The 19,814-nt window shown below is 44.8% G+C and overlaps 2 protein-coding genes across 5 annotated transcripts in view; one reads left to right on the top strand and one right to left on the bottom strand.

Annotated features, from left to right (window-relative positions):
• atrx (ATRX chromatin remodeler) overlaps window positions 1-10,727 on the top strand; it is a 33,176-nt gene extending 22,449 nt beyond the window's left edge. For all 4 annotated transcript variants that reach the window (XM_034597674.1, XM_034597673.1, XM_034597675.1 and 1 more), the window contains 5 exons: window positions 3,834-3,983; window positions 5,721-5,834; window positions 7,332-7,427; window positions 7,599-7,727; window positions 9,081-10,727. In XM_034597674.1, coding sequence (XP_034453565.1) covers window positions 3,834-3,983; window positions 5,721-5,834; window positions 7,332-7,427; window positions 7,599-7,727; window positions 9,081-9,305 — 714 coding nt within the window. In that variant the 3' untranslated portion in view covers window positions 9,306-10,727. The remainder of the gene's footprint in view (window positions 1-3,833; window positions 3,984-5,720; window positions 5,835-7,331; window positions 7,428-7,598; window positions 7,728-9,080) is intronic.
• A 1,770-nt stretch (window positions 10,728-12,497) lies between these two features.
• fgf16 (fibroblast growth factor 16) lies at window positions 12,498-19,075 on the bottom strand. Its single transcript, XM_034597677.1, has 3 exons — window positions 18,058-19,075; window positions 16,394-16,497; window positions 12,498-14,042 (listed from the first exon to the last, which is right to left on the bottom strand). The coding sequence occupies exons 1-3, from the start codon at window positions 18,359-18,361 to the stop codon at window positions 13,797-13,799; spliced, it is 654 nt and encodes a 217-aa protein (XP_034453568.1). The 5' UTR covers window positions 18,362-19,075; the 3' UTR covers window positions 12,498-13,796.
• Between the last annotated feature and the right edge of the window lie 739 nt (window positions 19,076-19,814).

Here is a 19,814-nt window from a genome sequence, read left to right as displayed (position 1 = left end):
GGCCTGATTTTTACATTTAGATTTTTACTTAAGATTAATTCAGAAACAATTTTTTTTAAAACTTTTTTCCCTCCGTTGGTAGTTCCACCATCATACTTTCACTGTCCCCTCATGAATCTTTCCTGACCAGTCTATCCAGGTCCAGCTGCCTGGACCTTTTTATAGCAAGTTTCATTAGAAACACAGCCCCCTACTGCTGCTAGCTGAGGCTGTTTTTTATTGGAATGTTTATAGTCTTTGTTTTGTGACATGCACAATTTTGTTTTCTGTCAACTAGCTGACATATAGATCAAACCTCTGACTTGTATATAGGCCCCCAGAGGGTATAAAGACAGCGCGGTCCTGAGGGTAGGGGTGGCTTCCTGATGTCCCGCACTACGCCCCAGTTTCTGCAGAGGAACTGTTTAGAGTGGGCCAATGGGCTTATGTGTATCATTTGTCTGCAGCTGGGGGAGAGGGAGTTTTGACAGGCTATGTTTAGGTATTACAAATATCTTAGCCACTCTCATTTCTCCTGTCTTGGCCCCCTCTGTTGCTATGTTAACATACCTGTGCGATAAAAGCAGTTTCTAGCAGACACCGCCAATTCGAATTCTTTCAGAAACGTGTCCTCCCATTCCGGATCTCTCACTTTTCGTGTTGCGATTGAAGCAAACATCTGTTTCCCCCAGCATATCTTCTTAACTTATTGTATTTCATCTCCTACTGCACATTTAATGCCTGTTTAATCTTTTTCTCTGAAGAAGTTTATTGTTGTGGCAATGACAAATAATACAGTGACTGTAGAGGCCTAGTGAAAGTGTTCTTAACACATTAAAGGGCCGCTTAGGTGCAGGAAATTGGGTTAACATGGCTGAGAATGTTTTCACCTCAAAAAAGTATCTGATAACACGGCCAAAATCCTGCCTGCACACAACCCGCCGCTGTTAATGCAGGCGGGTGTTTAATTGCATCAGACCCTTTAAAGTTCAGCGTCACCTAAAGTCTACTGGTAAAGTACGTGTGGGCGCCTGTGCCAAGTAGTAAAGTCTCCCCAAGTTTTCCTCTTTGATGTGAGAGCTGCTGAGTTTGAAAAGTGCTTTACATCACTTATGGACTCGTGGCAGGTTAGACATTTTCAAAATACATTTACTGTCTGTACAAGAATTTGGCTTAAGAAGGCCATAAATAGTTGTCTAAATGTAAAGAAAGGAAAGTGCTTCATATCGTGGTTCATGTCATGGATGTTTGATTATACAACAATTCTTACCCTAATTTTTCTACAATCAGTTGAGATCACTAGAAAAATCTTTCTCATCCTCACACATAGGTTCCCCCTCCATCATTACACCCATACATTCACATATTACATCCAAACATACATACTCTCTAATGCCAAATTGTGAAACCCTTTTCTAGATTTTACACTGTAAGAAATACCCACCCTGCACCTTCTCAGAGGGGTAATACAAATCGAGTTGAGTGGGTTAATTTACCTTTTTCAATCTCTGAGCATCTGCCCACCCAGCGTTCCTCGCTTTCTCTTTTCCACTGCAGCAAAGCGATAGGCTTCACCATGCAGCTCCATAAGGATGACAATAGCCCAGGTCAGATTACCTACAATCATTAGTTCTGGCTCGGGACACAAACACACACACACACCGAGCGCAACAGGATGGGAGATGGGCTGGACCACCCCTGAGCCATTACTAGTGGTGATTTCTTGGGTATCCCAGAATACAGTTGGTTCCAGTGGGAGCGTTTGTACTGTCATTTGACCTGCAGGTTCACTGACCTGTCAACATGAATCGATCATCAACTTAAAATACCCCAAAAATTTAATTGTGGTCTTTCTTTAACAAAGCTTGGACTATTTGAGCTGAGTGGAGCGACCAGGACGTCTTTCACAGTGTTAGTTTCTGTTTCTATCAGCAAACAGGCAAGAAGCTGCCAGCTCTGACTGGGCTCGAGCCTGTTGGCTGTAGTGGTCATTGACTTAAAAATAATCCTGGCTCAATCAACACAAAGCTGTGAAAAGTATTGTAGGGGTTGTCTTTTCTGGGGGAAAAATGTGTGATGCATAAGATTTTGTTTCTGCGTCATAGTTGGATGTACCTGCCATAATCCCCCTCCTTCGGAAAGGACTCCAAGGCCAGTTGCAAATCAGAGAGGTGGACATTTATGACGAATCAACGTGTTCACTGGATATCTGCGTGGTCACCTCTGAGTCATATTTAGACTTTGTCATACGATGCATGTTGTGTCTATACCAGTGCCAATATAATTGTCTGTGCTGGCATCTACTCTGGCCTTCATTTGACCTTGTGCTCACCTACTTTGGTAGAACAAACAATGATGGATGTCTTTTATCCGAGTCAGGCCAACAGGCTCGCCTGTGCTTTTATGTCCTAATTAGAGAGCAAAGCAGCAGCTGAAAAGCTGCCTCTGCTCTGAAATGTCTGCTTGTTCAGGGGTGGCCTGGTTTTGTCCTGATTGAGTGTGATGGCTAGGAAACATAAACATGTGTCAATGAGGAGCAGAATCAGATCCAGGGCCCAGGATTTTGGACGGGTTGATGAGTTGATAGATGCGCAGACGAGAAGCTCTTTGGCACCTATTTGTTCCAGCCACCTGAACTGTCGTTCTCTGGAGTTGTGGAGAACCTAAAAATAGGTTCTTGTGTAGTTTTGTTGCAGCTCTCTTCTCCCCCATTCAGGGATCCAGTTTCACTCCGTCTGGCCTGGTGTTTATTTTCAGTTTATTCAATACAGGTTTGCAATCACTGCTTAATTTCTTAGTGTGTTGTTTCTGTTTTGTATTTTTTTTTTTTCTTCCTCAATACCATTGACATGATTTATTTTGTTTACAACTTCAAGCTTATTGTCACCTTTTTAAAATGAGAGGGAGAGGAGACATGCGGAGCCCCTCTTGGTCCATGTGTAGGTTAATGATGCAACTTCTGTATGACGTTTGTTTCCAGAATGCAATGCTCCAGTTTAATGTAAAGCTAAGTTGAGACAAAGAAAAGCAAACGTGCTGCGGAGAGAGTAATTCAAACCATGTTTGTGTGAGTGGAGCCTGGCCCAGCTCTCTTAATTTTACTCAGGTATTGTTTTCATTAACAATGTAGTCATGGAAACCAGCCCCCCCCCCCACAAAAAAATCCTTCATTTGTTTATTTTGTATTTATTTACTTTGTTTGGTTTTGTACGTGTTCTTTTAATCAATTTATTAGCAAATTCAAGGTTCTTTTTTATATTCCTAAATCCAAGTGTTGGGTTGGATTCGATTCAGGGATGTTTGTTTTACCTCGTTCCCTCCTCATCTCCTGCCAACAATCCACATGTGACCATTGAATCAAGGCTCAAAACTTTTTTTAAAGACGGTTATAATTCTTCTTAATGAGGCATACATCTAAACATTGGATTTGAGCTGGAGCTCAAAACCACTGTTATTTTACTAGAACATTTTTTCCCTTTAAAAAGTGTGTAGATATCTGAGCATTCAGGTGACTTCCCAAAAACTTTCAGCAAAGATCAAACTAAAATTTTATAAGATTCTGTGCTCTGCAGCTCACAGAGCATTCTATTAAGAAACATTGTTTTAATCCAGCAAAGATCTTCCTCCGTTCATATGTGTTGCTTTGCAGAGTGCGTTAAGTCTTTTTTTTAAAGCAATTTGCTTCCAATATGTATATTCCCAAAACACTATTTGAGCTGATAGTAAGTAGATACATTTTTTTTTTTTCACTCAAAGTTAGTGTGGCCATCTTAAGCCAAATCTGCCTCCCCTCTAGTGATGACTGTAAACCCACCGTGACCCTTTTCATCTTTTTGATTTCTCCCCAAATGCAGGATCCCATTCTGGCTGAGATGCTGCAGAACAATAAGGACCAGATTAGTTGTTACCATGAGCACGACTCCCTGCTGGACCACAAGGAGGAGGAAGCCCTGAGCGAGGAGGACCGCAAGGCTGCCTGGACTGAGTATGAGGCCGAGAAGAAGGTAAGAGAAAATAACACACACAGAAGAGACATATCCACCATTTCCAAAATCACAGGCACACGTACAGTGTTTATCCCCTCTGTCGATCATTCTCCATGTTATTGACATCAAAGTGCAAGGTGAGCGAATCCCACTTGTGTGGGTTTGTGGTGGATCTGTATAATCCTTTCATCACGTGGAGTAAGCAGGTGACAGGGCCTCCCTCCTACTCCACTCATGGTGCTTTTGGCCCACCATCAGTTTAGTGATCTCCTGTACAAATAACTGAGGCTTTCCAAGTTGCGTCTAGCGTTAAGTACATAGGTCAATAGATGTTTAGGGACTCCTTGTCTGTCTGCGTTACACTTTTCTCTCTTTTCCTCTTCTGCAATGTCCCCTCAGCGTCCCTTTCCTTTCTTATGGTACAAATCAATGACCACTTAGTGGGGTTTATTTGGAGATGTATGGGGGGGGGGGGGCTTGATGTTGTAAACGAGCAGAAGCAGGTCTTCTCCCCCCGGTGTAATCCTAGATTCTAATTCACTCTAATGATTATTTTTCCAACACACACTCCCTCCTCTGCCCTCTGTGTGCCTTAAGCGGCTTTTCCCTCAGAGCTCCTCTGCTTTTCAAGAGAACAGAGGGTTCCCATTCGCAGGAAAAACTGCAGCGCTGAGGTCGAATGTGAGGATTTCAATTGTGTTCGCATCACTGCAATCTGTCACACACTAAAAGATGGAGAAGTGGTCACTTTCATCCATGAGAAGCTGTTCAGCTTCACGCTGTATACTCAGAGATTTGTAGGAGAAACAACTGGAACATAACCCGGCCTCTGCTAATGTCTTCACAACTTAAGGGTTTGGCCGCCTGTGGCCAGGAAAAGTTACGTGTATGAATATCAGACTTGCAACTCAGGAAACGGAACAAAAAACTGTGAGAACATGATCAGGTGCCCACAACTGAACCCAGGAGCCACCTGGGATGACTCCAGCTCAGTGTAGAGCTCAACAAGACTCATGTCATACATTTCTGACACAACGTTTTGAAAATGAAGTCAAGTCATGATTTTGTGTCTGTCTGTCTGAAGATGTTTGAGTTCTGAAGAGCATTTGAGGATGCAGCTGAAGTCCAAGAGCGGCTGCTTGTTAATGGCAAACCTGAAGTGTGTGTGTGGTGTACTCGATCATGTGTGTTGTGGTTTTGTGGTTGTTTTGAGGTTTTGTAGTGTTTAGGCCTGCACACCTGTCTCTGACCAGGTCCAACAACCCCCACTGGCCCCAACACACACAGACACATGCGCACACACATCCCTACATACACATACACCGGATGGCCAGATTACAGGGCACGGGACAACCATCTGCAGCAGAGGCTCAATTACACACAAACATTGGTATCCTGCTGGCCTTTACTGGGACAGGACTGTTTACATCTGGTCACTGCTCTCTATCTCTCGATCGCTCTCCCCCACACACACACACACTCACACATTTCATACAAGAGGAGCAGGCTGATATCACACAACGTGTTTCTCCTGCAGAGTGAAACACGTTGAACGTGCCAAGAGTTACTGACAAGTTTACTGACTGAGGCTGACAGGCCAAGTGAGCTGTCGTCTCTGGTCGACCACAGTGATACATTCTCTCCTATCACGCACTTGGTGACACCTGCCTAATTGATGTATACTATCATCTGTTTCAATTGGACGCTGGGGGGCCCTCTGCCTCCTCTCTCCCTCCTCTGTCTTTCATCTGACAGGGTCTCTCCATGAAGACCAACTACCAACAATACTCGCAAATGGACATGGGCTCTTCCAACTACTTCTCCTACAACGTGGCGGCTTTGGCCTCCATGACCAACCAGCAGCTGGAGGTAAGTAATGAGCTCCACATGCCCCTCTCCTGCCTCACACACCCCCTCTCCCTCCCCCACGGCATGGCGCCCCACATTCCTCAGACCCCACTGCTAATTGTGACAACAGTCTACGAGCCAACAAGCCCAGGCTGCCCCACTCCTCTACCCAACAGTTTGTAATGCTGCATGTCTGGGGCAGCAGCTATTTATACATCGTGGCTCATCTGACTGACAGAGGACATAAAGTCCAAGAGGCAATTTGTGTTGTTCAATAAGTTATAAGTGTAAAAATACTGAGTGCTGGCTTCAGTTCTTGTAATTGTGGCATGTGAGAAATTATGTTGTTACACCTCTATCTTTGTAATAAGGAAACACTCATAAACTAACTTCACCTTGCTCTGGCCCTTACTTCACCCATTGATCATTTCGAAAATGCTAAGAACTGGGCAGAGGACTGAGGAGAGTCTGAGAGTGACAGTGTAATTGTCGTGACATTTTCAGGCCATTAAAAAAATGAGCATGACACAGAATCTCGAGGCAGCTCTGACACAGAGGGCTCTTTAGAAGTGGAGGACGTTTCTCCCCCTGAATCCCCTGAAGAGTGTATTTCTGTGGGGGAGGACCATGATGGTCCTGAGACACATCAGTTCCAGCTGTTTGCTGCAGCGCAGTTACGCACAAAGGCTAATGTCGGCAAATGACTGACTAATTTGTAATTACCAATAAATTAAACATCCAATAAATGAAGCGTGACACACAGGCATCTCTACCAATTATGTCCTTTACTCAGGTGTCTGTGGGTGCGCTGCAATCTGCTGTCTCCCTTTTAGAGAATGTGTTGTAGGGGGGTGCCAAAGGTAAACACTACACTACTGGAATAAGACCATACAAATTGCTCTGTAAACACCATTTCCCCAGTCAAATCATGAACCTGCTCATATTTGATGAGACTTAACTTAAATATGAATCTCGCAAGGCCAAGAGTGACGTTATGAGCCATGTTCAACCACAGCAACATGATTAGTATTTATTTGGAATCCAGTCTTTGTCCCCCTGATGAATATTAATGGTAACACCCTTGTTAGCTGTGTGTTCTCCAACTCCTGATAACTTCTTCGCTACTTAGTCAGCACAGAGTTTATCAATCCCAGCCTGTATGTGGTTCCTATATTTAGAGATGCTGGTAGTATTGAGATTAAACACTTATTTGGTAGTTGCAGTTGATCTTCATGGCTTTGGGGCTCTGCTATGTCAATATTACACCAATGGGCCACAGCACTGAAACCAATCACCTGTTGTGGCTGCTCAGTGAAGAGCTGCACGATTCAGTGTCCCTATGAATGGTGACATTCAAGTTAATCATTTGATTCAATGTTAATTTTAAAAGTGTCAATAACGGGTTTTAAGATCTTCCATCATGTAGTAAATACCAAATCCCCACAGGTTATCTTTATTTAATATTCAAAATGAGAAACGCTCACCAGTGTCATGTTTTTCTCTTTTATTTGTCTTCAGGACCTGATAAACCAGGGACGACAGAAAGTCATTGAAGCAACAAATGCATTGAAGACTTTTTCACGGGAGTCAGTGGAGGACACCATTGCCAGACTGGTGAGTGTCAACACTTGTGCAGCACAGCGTCTAAATCAGTCTTTGTTGATAGTTATTCTTACTGCAAGAGTGTTAATCAGTCCAAAGAAGCATTCTTTCTGTCACTGAACTGTATTATGACTGTGATGGGGGTTGGAGTTGATGTATGTGATCTGTCGTCTCTCCCCACAGTGGAAGGAGAACCCGGCGCTTACAGAGAGTCAGGTCCAGTCTATGGCCCTGGGACGTCAGGCCACTGTGGAGCTGGAGATCAAGCGCAGGGAAGCCATTTACAGGGATGTTCTCACCAGGCAGCAGACGGTAAGAACTGGCTCTGGTAGTGTAATGTCGGCTCTCACTATTTTACCAGAAACTAGTGGGGGACTTAGAGAGCACATGCCTCCGCCAAGGCCAAACAGTCTCCTTATGTTCCCTAAATTAACTAGATCTGCATTTTTATTTTGATCTGTACCTAATTGCACACACTTATAAATATAGGTCCCCTAAACATGCCAGATTTTTTTGTCATCAAGGTCAATAAATTATGCTTTGAGAAATCAACGAAAAGGTTTAACACCCTACCTCAGAATGTTAAAGAAAATGGGGAAACAATCCCAATTCCGCCTCCTGATTCAGATCCAAACCAAAATTAAATGGTTTTATAGCTCAGGAAAGACCTATATCACATCCTTACTCCAGGTTTTGTGGTAATCCGTTGAGCAGTTTTTAGGTAATCCTGCTAAATAACACACTAACAAACACAGACGAAAACATAGCTGTAGTAGATGGAACTTGGCTGAAAAACCCACATGGTTATTACTCTACTTTCAATAACAATATATTGTTAATGGTGCTTAAAGGAAATGCAGTATGTACCCTGAATTTAAATAATTGATTATTATTGATGTGAATATTATTACCAAGCAGGTAACAGTATTTATTCATTCACTCTCCAAGGGCAGTCCAATAAGCTCAAGAGGTTGTGCTCTAAATGTATAAAGATCACAAAAAGACGACAATTCAATTCATACGATCAAAACCTAATCGTTTCACAGCTGTTATGAATCGTCCAGGCCCAGGCCTGTAAATCACCCTGGTCTGCAGTGGTAGTAGTATCTGAGTTTCTTCCTCTGACCCCTCACAAGCACTTAGTTAACCTTGACTACATCTGTGGGACAGTTATAATCAACCTCAGACATCAGCTGTAGAGTTGTTGTTGTGAAGTCTGACTAAAACTGAAAAAATGTTCTCATCACTCAAAGTACTGTCCTGAGAAAAACAAACTGTGCCTTAGCGTGACTTTCCAGCCTTTGTTCAGGAACTGAGAAGAAATCGGCTTGATCACCAGCTGTTTGTAAATTCAGGTTTTATAGTAACTGCATTTTTAGACCTTCTGGAATTTCCTGCCTTAACTTGATGAACTTGGTGTTTTCTTTCCCAACACATATTTTGTATATTCTTGTTTATGAGCTTATAATTAGGTCAATAATTAAATGAATCATTCCGTTGTACCATTTGAGATCATTATTTAGTCATATTTGACAATTTTTTCTTTTATTTTCCATTGTCCTTACATGTGCTCAGGTCATGTGAGGTCTGCAGCTGGTGGTCACTACAATAGTTATTTGTAGTTAATTTGTTTGTCTCTGTGTTTTGTTTTGTTTTTCTGTCCAGCTGATGATGTTCGTGCAGAAGCTCATCACCAACAGGAAGGTGCAGGAGCAGCAGCTGGCCATGGCTAACCAGGCCAGCTACCTGAACCAGCTGGCCCTGCAGAACGGCATGATGGGAGGCAGCGGGCTCAGCCAGATGGACCTGCTGGGACTCTACCAGCAGCTCCACGGCCTGGGCTCCCATCAAGGCATGGGCAAGAATCCTGGGCCCTCCAAGGGCCTGTAGGTCAGAGGGACTATTCCTCAGCCCCCGCAACCCATCCCCCTGCCCACACAGCTAGCCAGCTCCCAGTGGCCCAGTCCAAGCGTGGCCCTGTAACTAACACATTGTGAGACGCCTCAGCGCTCAAAGCAAACCGGAGCACCGAGCAGAGGGTGGAGTAGTTTTGAGACTAGGCCGCTGTCCGCTGGGGCCTCAAGTGGGCTAGACTGTCAGTCCTTTATTCTGTAGTTCACTGAGAGGAAGTGGAATATAATGTATAAATGACTGTGTGAAAGATCTGTTAGGATGTTTAACAGGAAAAAAAATGTATATACCGCCTTAATGTTATTCAAGTTCTATATCTTCATTTTTCATGTATTTAAAGACGAACAAGTTTTACCCCCAATGCTTTTAAGCATTGTTCTGTTTCCCCCTTAAGAGGGTTTCCTTATAATTTAAACTCAGTTTTTTATACTGTTTTAAATTCCTAACTAAACTGAGTGGGACCAGTGTCGTTGGTGACAGGACTCCATAACTGTAAAGGGTTAGGGTTACATGATTATTAGCACCAGTAGATTCCTTCACCAATATCACCCACAGCTGTTGGTGCTGCAAAGTCCTGCTCTTCTTGGCAAATAGAAGAAACTGATGAGTTGACAAAAACAGGAAAAAAAAGCATTAAAATTTTGGCCTTATTATATGTTTGTTTCCTAAAAAAAACTCTGTAAAGTTTTGAGATTTGTTCAGAACCTTTTTCTATTATACTTTTAAGTGTTTATGTTAGTTGTCACTGAACATGGTAATGGAATGCTTCTGTTGTTCAAAACTGCCTGCCCGTTCCTTTTCGTAACCTCACTCCCATCGTCACGTGTTGTCTAGCATAGCACTGTGTGTCCTGTCCATCGTTTATGTTCCACTTGTGTTGATCCCGAGGGTGACTGATGGGGCCTCGCAAAGCGTAACCACTTCAGCCACGTATCACAGGGCCCAAAACGTTTCCCTTTACTCGTCTGTCACAGTTTGACATGTGTTTGATCAGGTTGGATGTGACAGGAAGAAGTAAAGATTGGAAATCTTCTTATATCGGGCTGATGAGTGTTGTCTGCTTTGTGAGAATCCATCCTCCTGGATACTGTAGTCTCAGCAGGCAGACACCCAGACTACCTGTACTCTACTTTGGCACATTCTTGCTTCTAAATGCTTAAACTGGTGTAGCTGTTAAACATGAGGAATATGTGCATTTCTCATGAAGAGACGCCCATTTCTCTAGTTGGCTCCTGCGTTTGCACAAGGTGTATTTCATATGTGTCGAGAAACTTTTTTGCCCTCCTCTAAGAATGTTTTTATGTTATAATACACCAAGTTGATTTGCCATGAATTTGATCTGCTATTATCTTGATAAGTATTTAATATAACATTTAATAAAGTGACCAAAAGGATGAGCAACTCCCGTGTTTGAGTTATTTGTTTTTTAAGTGCTCTGCATTCCTCTGCACTGACTGAATTTATACTGGGGAATGTTGGCATTTGGTTATTGGTTATTTTTATTATTGAAGGTCTTCCACAAACTTTTTATTACACACCTGTATCATTACGTATCTGAAGCACGGCTGATGGTGGATTTTTGAGCTTTGTACTGACAGAGATATTTAAGAATATATAAAATCTCATAGTAAAATATTGGCCGGTAGTGTTCAGGGCTTGTTTTTATTGCCTTTATTAGACAGTGGATAGGGATGAGGAACGACATGTAACAAAGCCTCCCAGATATCGAGGATAGTATGTGTCAGGTTTTAAACATACAATCAATAAAGAGGAATATGTTGTGTGTAAAAATGTTAACTACACATAAAACGTACAGCAGGCAGGTAGCCTAGCTTAGTATAACGACTAGAAACTAATGGAAACAGCTAGCATGGCTCTGTCACAAAATCTTCCTGCTTCCACAAAGTCATTGTTCCTGATGAAGAACTACATGTCCCCATGTAAAAGTACAACTTTATATTCCCACAGTTGGGTTCATGTTTAAGGTTAAACAAGTTATAACGTGTTGACTGATGAGCTGGTAGGCAGATTTATGTTGCCATTGTTTGAGGCCAGACTACTCCCCTCTGCTGTGTCCATGCTAAGCTAGGCTAACTGTCTCCAGCCTCATATTTACCATACACACGAGAACAGTATGTTTCTCTTCATTTTGGCACAAACACAAATAAGTTCCGAAATTTAGTACTACCCCTTAACGGCTGACGGATCCATCCTGGTGTCCCAGTGTTTCACACCCTCTGTCCCACTCTCTTCTCCCTTCAATCTTTCATCTATTTTCCCTCTCCCGGTATTGTTTTCATTTCTCAGTCTGCCAGGGTTTTCCCCTGCATGTCTTTGACTTTTCCATTCCCTCCCCCCAGGGGAGCTTGCTCTCACAGCTTACAGATATCTGCCAGTGGAGAAACATTACAACTATTGCAGATGTTGAAATGTTGATCCCATCCCCTCTTAGCCCCAGATTACCACCACTCCACGTTTGCAGCAGCACATCCCCGCTGGTTCTCTGGAGCAAGCAGCTGTTTCTGTCCGTTGAGACGGACCCGGTGCGGACTGCGCCGTGACGGGGTCTGTGAGGCCCCCGCCGTGAACAACCAATCGCTGCCCTAAACCCAGGCTGATGTGTAAAGCCAATTAGGAGCGGAGGAGTCGGGATCCAGTTGCACAGGGAATCTCATTTTGTACGGTACATGTGGGCTGATTAAGACCTCATGGAGCCAGAGGAGGCCTGTGCACATTACTGGGTAAAGGGTTTGTGAGGGCAAATTGGCTCCGGGTTGTACGGGTGTTGCAACTTCTCACCCAATTTTCTCGCAAATGCCACATGGTCACTGTTTTACATTTAATACAACAATGTGCAAGCTGCATAATAATGGCCTTTCAATAGAGATATCTTTGAGGTAAAGCTACTTTGAAGTGAAATAATTATCAGGTGAAAAAAACACATGTTGGTGCTAGAGGAGAAGTCAGGGGAACACCAAAATCAACAGGGTCCATCCTCTGGGGACCTTGAATGTATATGCAAAATTCTATGGCAATAAAACAGATATTTTCAATAAGGAGTGAAGTGGTGGTGGAGCGAGCCACCAACATGTATAATTGTTCACAGCGCTGCACCGCTAACATGGCTGGAAACACAAGGAAAGAAATGCAACATTCACATTGATATCTATATCTGGTTTTAATTGGTACATCAGATTTTAATCCAAGCAAAAATAGTCTGTCACAATGAGTTCTTGATAGCAGGACAATTTTATTGTCATTTTCATTGCAGTTCTTCATAAACATTTTTTTTGCTTTTTCTATTTTGGTGTAATTTCAGTAGAATCTAACCGTCCAGATAACTTCAAGTTCATTACAAAATAAAGTCTTTGCAATAAATAAATATATAGATTTATATTTATACTTTATAGGTAGAAAATAAATATATTGTACATCTCATAAATAGGATCACCCATATGTACACCTCAGCTGCTTGCATTTTTAATAATGTTCCTGACACTCCGAACATTACAAGTCACAGAACCCCCCCCACCCCCCTCATCTGTCATTCTTTTCAACCACAGTCAGAGAAGTGCTTTTGTCCCGAGCTTCATCGTTTGTTCCGCATACAACTCCTACAAGACGCCGCTCCATGCTTTATCTAAACGTGATGAATGCGATCGTTAGACTGATGATTGCATGGGAGACCGAGCGAGCCTGCAGCTGGGAACTGGGGATGTGCAGTAAGTGCTCTTTTCATCTGTCACACATTCATCAGAGATTTTACGTCCCCGCTTTCATCTTTGATTTTTGAGGACAACTCAATAAAAGCTCCAGTTGTAACAGTTTGTTCCCGTTCGCTTTAGTACCCGACTATCCAAACCTGCCACGCTCCTTCTATCCATCCATCTCTGTGTTTGTGGAATGTGCCCTCGCTTACATTTACCATGACTGTGTATAGAGCATGACAAACGGGCCATGTTTCATCTGCAGTGCTTTCTGTTTCCTTTCTGCAGCTTTTCTTAAAGTATCTTTCCTGCCTTCTCATACCAACTTTTCTATTTTATTCTCCCCCACCAGCTTAGGGCTCCTCGCGGCTCCATTCGTCACTGCACACCCTTTCAGTATCTATGCATTTACCTTTAAAAAAAAAAAAAAAAAAGTGGTTATTTAGAAAACGTGGCACCTGATTGCCCCACAGCTGGGCAGTCATGTGGGCCACATTTGTCCCCATGTCCGTAGTGGTTTTACAAGACGGCTTTCTGTCCTCGCCGGCGTCGCAAGTCCACTACAGAAGCAAAGAAGCGACATCCAGGAGCGTGCACAAAGTTTATGTCAGTGCCGTATGTGCTTTGTAGTGGGCTGAGGTGTAAACACAGTGACCTCAGCGGGTGTTGAGGGTGAAGAGTTCTGTACCGGGTCCAAAATATCCACAACACCCCCCCTCTCCTCTTCGTTGACTTCTGTTCCTCCCGGTGGAACCAGCTCTGGTCACCTGTACTGGAACAAGTCTCTGTAGGCTTGTGGGATCTTTTCAATCTCCACCGGCCTGGGTAAGAAGTGGGTGAGTTTCTGGTGTTTCTTAGTCCTGTTGCCCTCCCTGGGCGAGCCGTCCTTGTTCAAGGCCACGTAGTAGAAGCGCCCCGTGTCGTTGTGCTTGTACACAGTTGAAGAGTAGGTGTTGTACCAGTTCTCCTCAAACTGATCCCTGAACACACATTCTGCCGTCAGCTTCTTCTGCAGGAGAGAAAACAACACATTAGTCATGTGCTGAGGTCCTGCTCTGCACGGCACTGAGCGAGGGAAAAGAACATTTGCAACAATAGACATTAAAGAGAGAACACAAGCGGAGATTGAGATGGACGATGCTGCCCTGCATGCAGATCTCCCTGTCTCTGACGGACCCGTTTGTGTTCGTCGTGAACTCCTTTGGTCTGCACCAACAGCTGAAATGAAGCAGCAGAAGCTCATCTAGACAGGAGCTCATTATGACAAACGAGGGGAAGTCATTACAGAAGGCTTTTCACTTCACGCCCCACACTTACTCCTCAGACCTGTTCACCTCTCGTTGTGCATGGAGAATTATTTCCCTCCCTGCATGTGCTACAATGAGAACAGTGAACGGGAGTACAGGCTCCTCTCTCACACACACACACACACACACACACACACCAAATTTATACTTCTATCTTACTAAGGACACTCATTGGCATAATGCATTCCCTAGCCCCTTACCCTAATCCTAACCATCCAAACTAAATGCCTAAACCTAACCCTAACCCTAAACCTAATTCTAACCCTTACCCTAAAACCAAGTCTTAACCCCCAAACAGTCCATTAAAGGTGGGTCAGAAAGTGAGGACCGGCCAAAATGCCCTCACTCCGTAGCTTGTAGGCTCAAAGTGGTCCTCACAAAGATAGCTGTACAAGAGCACACACACAGCCTCGGCCTTCACTGATGCCGCAGCATGAGCGATGGCTGCGGGTTCAGCAGGTGAGAGTGTGCTGGCTGAGTGACTGTGAGAGAACAATAAGAGCTGCTTTCCTGCCAGGACCGGTCAGTCTCTGCTGCTCTGCAAGACGGCCCCAAACTCAAAGGAGTCCACGGTATCACTGAGGACCCAGGCCCAAAATTGAAGGGTGTCCCAAAACAGTCTCTCCCTCCCACTGTCCCCCTGGACACACAAGGAATTGAACTTTTTTTATTTTTGGCTACGAAGGAGATAAATGTTCGCTATCGGTCGATCTTTTAGCCTTTAGCACACTTTATGGTGTTTGTGCAAGAGTCTTGCTTTTTATTACAGCAGTAATTTTGTTGATTGGCTGTCAGGCTGTGCTTGGCTGCGGCTGCGTGGTGAAGCTGTTGTCTGTAAACACAGCCCCGAGGGCACATGACTAGGTCAGCTTCATCCTAATAGACACGCACGCACGCAGACGCGCGCAGAAACCTCATCGGATCAAAAGCTCGTCAAGGTCTGGTGGTTGTGGGCCGGAAGCGGCCCTCTACCTGCTGGCCCCCTCCCGTCCCACCTCCTGGCCTCTCAGATTCAGACATATATATTTACATCGCTCTCTCTGTCAGTCAGGTGACTTATTCAGGTGTGCAATTACTCCCCCACCCCCCCCCGACCCACCAAATCATGGCCTCCCACCATCACCTCCCCTATGCAGGGTCAAGGCTCCGGGATGCCAGACTCTGATAGCAGTAACCATATCTGCACTTTCGACATAATGGCCGTGCTTAAAAAGTAGCCTCTGTTGGAAATATTCAGAGCTGGGGGCAGGGGGGGGGGGAGTCTGAGCTCTGAGGGGCCCTCAGGTAAAAGGCCCTGGGACACCTGATACAGGTAACCCTCACATACTTCCCTTTCATTGTTTTTATCTCTTCCATTTCCCCTCCCCTGTCCCCAGACACCGACCACATATGAGAGAAAGTCAGCCAAAACGTAACACACACACACACACACACACAAAACGCGCCCCCCCCTGAAAAACAGATGTTCTGTTGAAACTACAATCACTGTGGAAAAACACAAAATAATTCTTCTATATTTAACACTGCTGTCCAGCTGTGCACAGAGACGTAATCTCCACTGAACTCACCCTCCGCACACGTCCAAACGCTCCTGTCTCCACTTTGGGGAAAATATGTAAATATTTCTGCATTTCTCAAAACTAGATGAGGTCAGCTTGCTCTCCGAAGCTGTTTTTTCCCTTGAATCCTTTCACACATGGGGACCTCTGAATTCTTTTATTTGATACTGATGCTGTTGTTTGTGGTCTGGAAGTTCAATCTAGTGTCTCGAGTCGTTCCTCTGTGATGAAGGGAGGCAGCGGGAGAGAGAGGCATGAGACTCAAGGGTGTGAGAGAGACCCGGACGACTTGTTTTGACTCACTGCGGCTTTTCCCATCCGCCACGTATGGGAACCTCGATAACAAACGGACCCTCAGATTGCTCCTGGAAACATCTTTTTTGACGGCCCACTACTTACTGACGTGTATTCTCTTGTGCCAGACTAGTTGTGAATGAGAGGCTGCATGCATGGGGGTGTACATAAAAGAGGGGTTGGTGGGTGGGTTGACTCACCGACCCAAAGAGCTCTCCTTTTTCATTCATGCCGAGGTAGAGTCCAGCATCCACCCCTCTGATGCTGACCAGACCCACTGCCAGGCTGATGAACTCCAGGATACCTGAGGTCAAACACACACACACACAAATCCGTCAATGAAGCCCACAAATACAGTGGCCTCCTCAGCCGACTATAGCAGATACATGTATGTAAATCGTACTACTTTTGCAAATTGTCCACTGCCATCCGATAGGTTTTTAGTCTGAATTAATTGCAGTCAAAGAAAACCCAACATCCTCTTCCCACTCCACGCTTCCGTTGAAAAACATTTAATGGCACTAAGTGACTTGATGTTGTCATCGATTACAACAGAAAAGACAAATGTGCAGCACCAGTGGAGGGTTTCTTTGGTTTGTCGCTTTCTTTTCAAGTCTTGCTCAATTCATCGCGTCACTCTGTCATAATGGGCTGTGGTTGTCTATAAATGTGTTCATCCTGGCTTTGGGGATTCCAACTGGCCTCTAATACAGAGCGAGGACTTGGAGCTGTGGGCACAGTTGTTTGCTGACTCACAGGAAGTCGGTGCAAAAGGGGGAACATGTATAGTTCAAAGACCAGGAAACAACCGGTGAAATTAAAAGCCACGGGGCTGCTGTGATGATGCAGAGGTTAGTCAGAGAGGATCCAGCTGGCTGCAGCCGACTGGCAGAGGCCACCTGGTCCCCATCTCCTCGACCTCATCCGATGCCAGAGGATGACACAGACGATCCCTCAAATTTTTTTGCGGGGCGAAAGAGTGTGTCTCTTATTTTTTTTTATTTTTTTCCTTTTAATCAAAGCCACGTCGCTCCTCGCAGCTCTGACAAAGACCTTAAGTGGAGCCAGAGACAAACACGCGCGGACCACCCATCCCTGTAAACCGGCTTGTTTTGGCTGCACGTCTGAACATAAAAAAAAATGTGTTCCCAGAATTCCGCACTGGTCATGCTTTAATCTGGAGGTATTCCGCCTGCACCTGCGACATGACCGCACGGACACGAGGCGCGGGACATGTGCGCGTCTGCCCCCTGACCTCATGTGTTTATCGCTGTCCCGCGAGCCGCACCTCGCCCCATTTGCATCAATGGTACCAAATCTTCAGAGCACGAGCGCCGGAGACACCTGCGCCCCTCACGCACACACGCACGCGGCGGCGGTCGCCAGGGAAAAGGTGCGAGGCTCCGCTCCTCCTGCGCGCCTCCAGGTGACGGTGACGCACGGAGCTGTATTCACAGGGGGAAGTGCGGCAGGGGGAAACACGCTCCTTAATTAAAGTCAGTTTGAGATTGACAGCAGTGAGAATTATCTAAATTGATAGCGCAGGATATATTGCACCTCGTAAATCACCAAAATCTGCAATGAAATTCTGTAATAAGGATAATTGCTTCCCTCAGGATCCCTGGAGGCCTCAGCGCGACCCTTTTCATTTAGACATCCCTGTCAGTGACTGTGTATAATAATAATAACAATAATAATAACAATAACAACAACAACAACAACAACAACAACAATAATAATAATAATAATAATAATAATAATAATAATAATAATAAGTCACTGGTGGTGAACCAAGACGGACACATGATGAAATCCTCAGCATTCTAAACTTTTCTGAACTAAATCAAAAGGACCGTGGCCTCACCGAATCTGCTGTGGTCCTGTCGTGTCCCGTGCACGGTGCCGTTGGGGAATATCTCCAGCTGGAAGCCGGTCCTGCAGTAGAGCTGCCGCCGCCTCAGGATCCCCTTGAGGTGCCCGAAATCCGTCGGCGACCCCCGCTGCAGCCTCCCCTCGATCTGCCCCAGCCGCTCATTCAGCCCCACCGGAGGCTCCGCTACGGGCACACTCCCGAGCGCAGGAAATGTTTGTAAATCCAAGTCGACTGTCCCCAGAAAGCTCCCGACCTCTCCCATGGTGTGCACAGCTGTCAGATTAAGCGACGGCATTTGAAAGGTTTGGGCGACTCGAAGCGGGAGAAAAGTTTCACGCAAGTCCGGTCCATGCACGCACGAAGCCAAAGGGGCTACCCGGCGCGCCGCTGCTCCTCCAAATCAGTCCTCTGAGTTTATTGATGGTCCTCTGCTTTAATCATCAGTTTGATATCTCTGTTCATCAGATGGAAAGACTCTTATTATATACATACTCCCCACGCATTCTCACATTGGATGTTCAAACACAAGCCACGCCTGGCTGGCATCCCTTCTTTACGCGCATCAGTTTCCCTCACTTGAACGTGTGGAGCCACTTCCAGTCCAACTTTTTACTGCTGGTGATGATGCCGCTGTCTGTCACTGCTCTCTGTGGAAAGCTGCACCAAATCCTCCGATCACGCAAAATCCCAGTGCGGGTCCTCTCTTAGCTGCTGCGCTCTCTCCTCTGACAGAAGCACACGGTCTTTCCAGGGGCAGGGAACTCTGCTGGCAACAGCTTGTGGCGCATTACAAAGCGAGACAGACGCGCAGACCATCATTGTTAAAAGACAAAACAAAAGCAGCTGACACAAAGCCGAGAAGCTCTATCTATCATAAACTGTAACAAACCACTGCACCACAAAGGCGATCCATAATTTACTCTGACTGGTTTATGGTCACACCACGGCCTCTCCGGGAGAAGAAGAGGGGGGGGGGGGGGGGGGGGGGGGGAGAAACAGGAAAACCGCAAAGTATCAGGTGAGCGTTTCCCTCCCCGCAAGATTATCAAAATAATCTGTGCGTAATCTCGGAGCAAACCAGTCTCACGCACAAGTGCCAGTGCCACAGCGGTAGGACGTTTTTCATGAGAGCATTTTCTCCACCTCCTCGCTGGAAGCAGGTGCTTCCTCGCCCCTCTGCACAACGTTTGCAATGTGCTCCGGCAAACCAGCAGTTTAACCACTTGTACTACTGGCAAGGGGGAAAAAAAGAAGGAAAATCCAAATGTTGATGACGTGTAGTATCAAATCTGACTGCTGCTGAACTTTAGAAGACTCCAGAAGAGCTCGGATCAAATGTTTTTAGAAGTTTTTTTTTGTTGTAACTTTTCAACATTAATCTTCAGAAACTTTTAAATAAGCTGCTGCAGTAATTATGTAACTCAGAAAACATGAGTTGAGGCAGCAGCACATGGAGAAAATCCTGGATATGAGAGTTATTTACGGAAGTTTGCATTTCTTTAATATCAGCATTGTAAATATAAAGTTGATAAAAGACTTGTTTTTGCACTGTAAAAGTAAAGCGCTTCAACTTGTAACACAAATTAAGTTTTTTCAACTTAAAGCTAACGAGTTAGAATAAAACAATATCGAACTTTGATTTGAAAAAAAGTATTTGTGTATTATTTAAAGTTGGTCAACGATGATCCTTTTACACTGTTTTCTGCCTTATTATGTCTAATCTACACAGAACCACTGCTTCACTAGTT

This window comes from Hippoglossus hippoglossus, chromosome 10, assembly GCF_009819705.1.
Source record: "Hippoglossus hippoglossus isolate fHipHip1 chromosome 10, fHipHip1.pri, whole genome shotgun sequence".
Taxonomy (NCBI): Eukaryota; Metazoa; Chordata; class Actinopteri; order Pleuronectiformes; family Pleuronectidae; genus Hippoglossus; species Hippoglossus hippoglossus.
The sequence above is the reverse complement of the archived record's forward strand: the minus strand, read 5'-3'. Positions and strand labels throughout refer to the sequence as shown.

What these genes read in the sequence shown, in the direction of transcription:
- fgf16 (XM_034597677.1), bottom strand. Translation starts at nt 18,361, where the DNA reads ATGCCGTCGCTTAATCTGACAGCTGTGCACACCATGGGAGAGGTCGGG. An exon ending in ACAGGACCACAGCAGATTCG is followed by an intron (nt 16,498 to 18,057) that starts GTGAGGCCACGG and finishes GTTTGACCTCAG; the next exon opens with GTATCCTGGAGTTCATCAGC. An exon ending in AAGGAGAGCTCTTTGGGTCG is followed by an intron (nt 14,043 to 16,393) that starts GTGAGTCAACCC and finishes TCTCTCCTGCAG; the next exon opens with AAGAAGCTGACGGCAGAATG.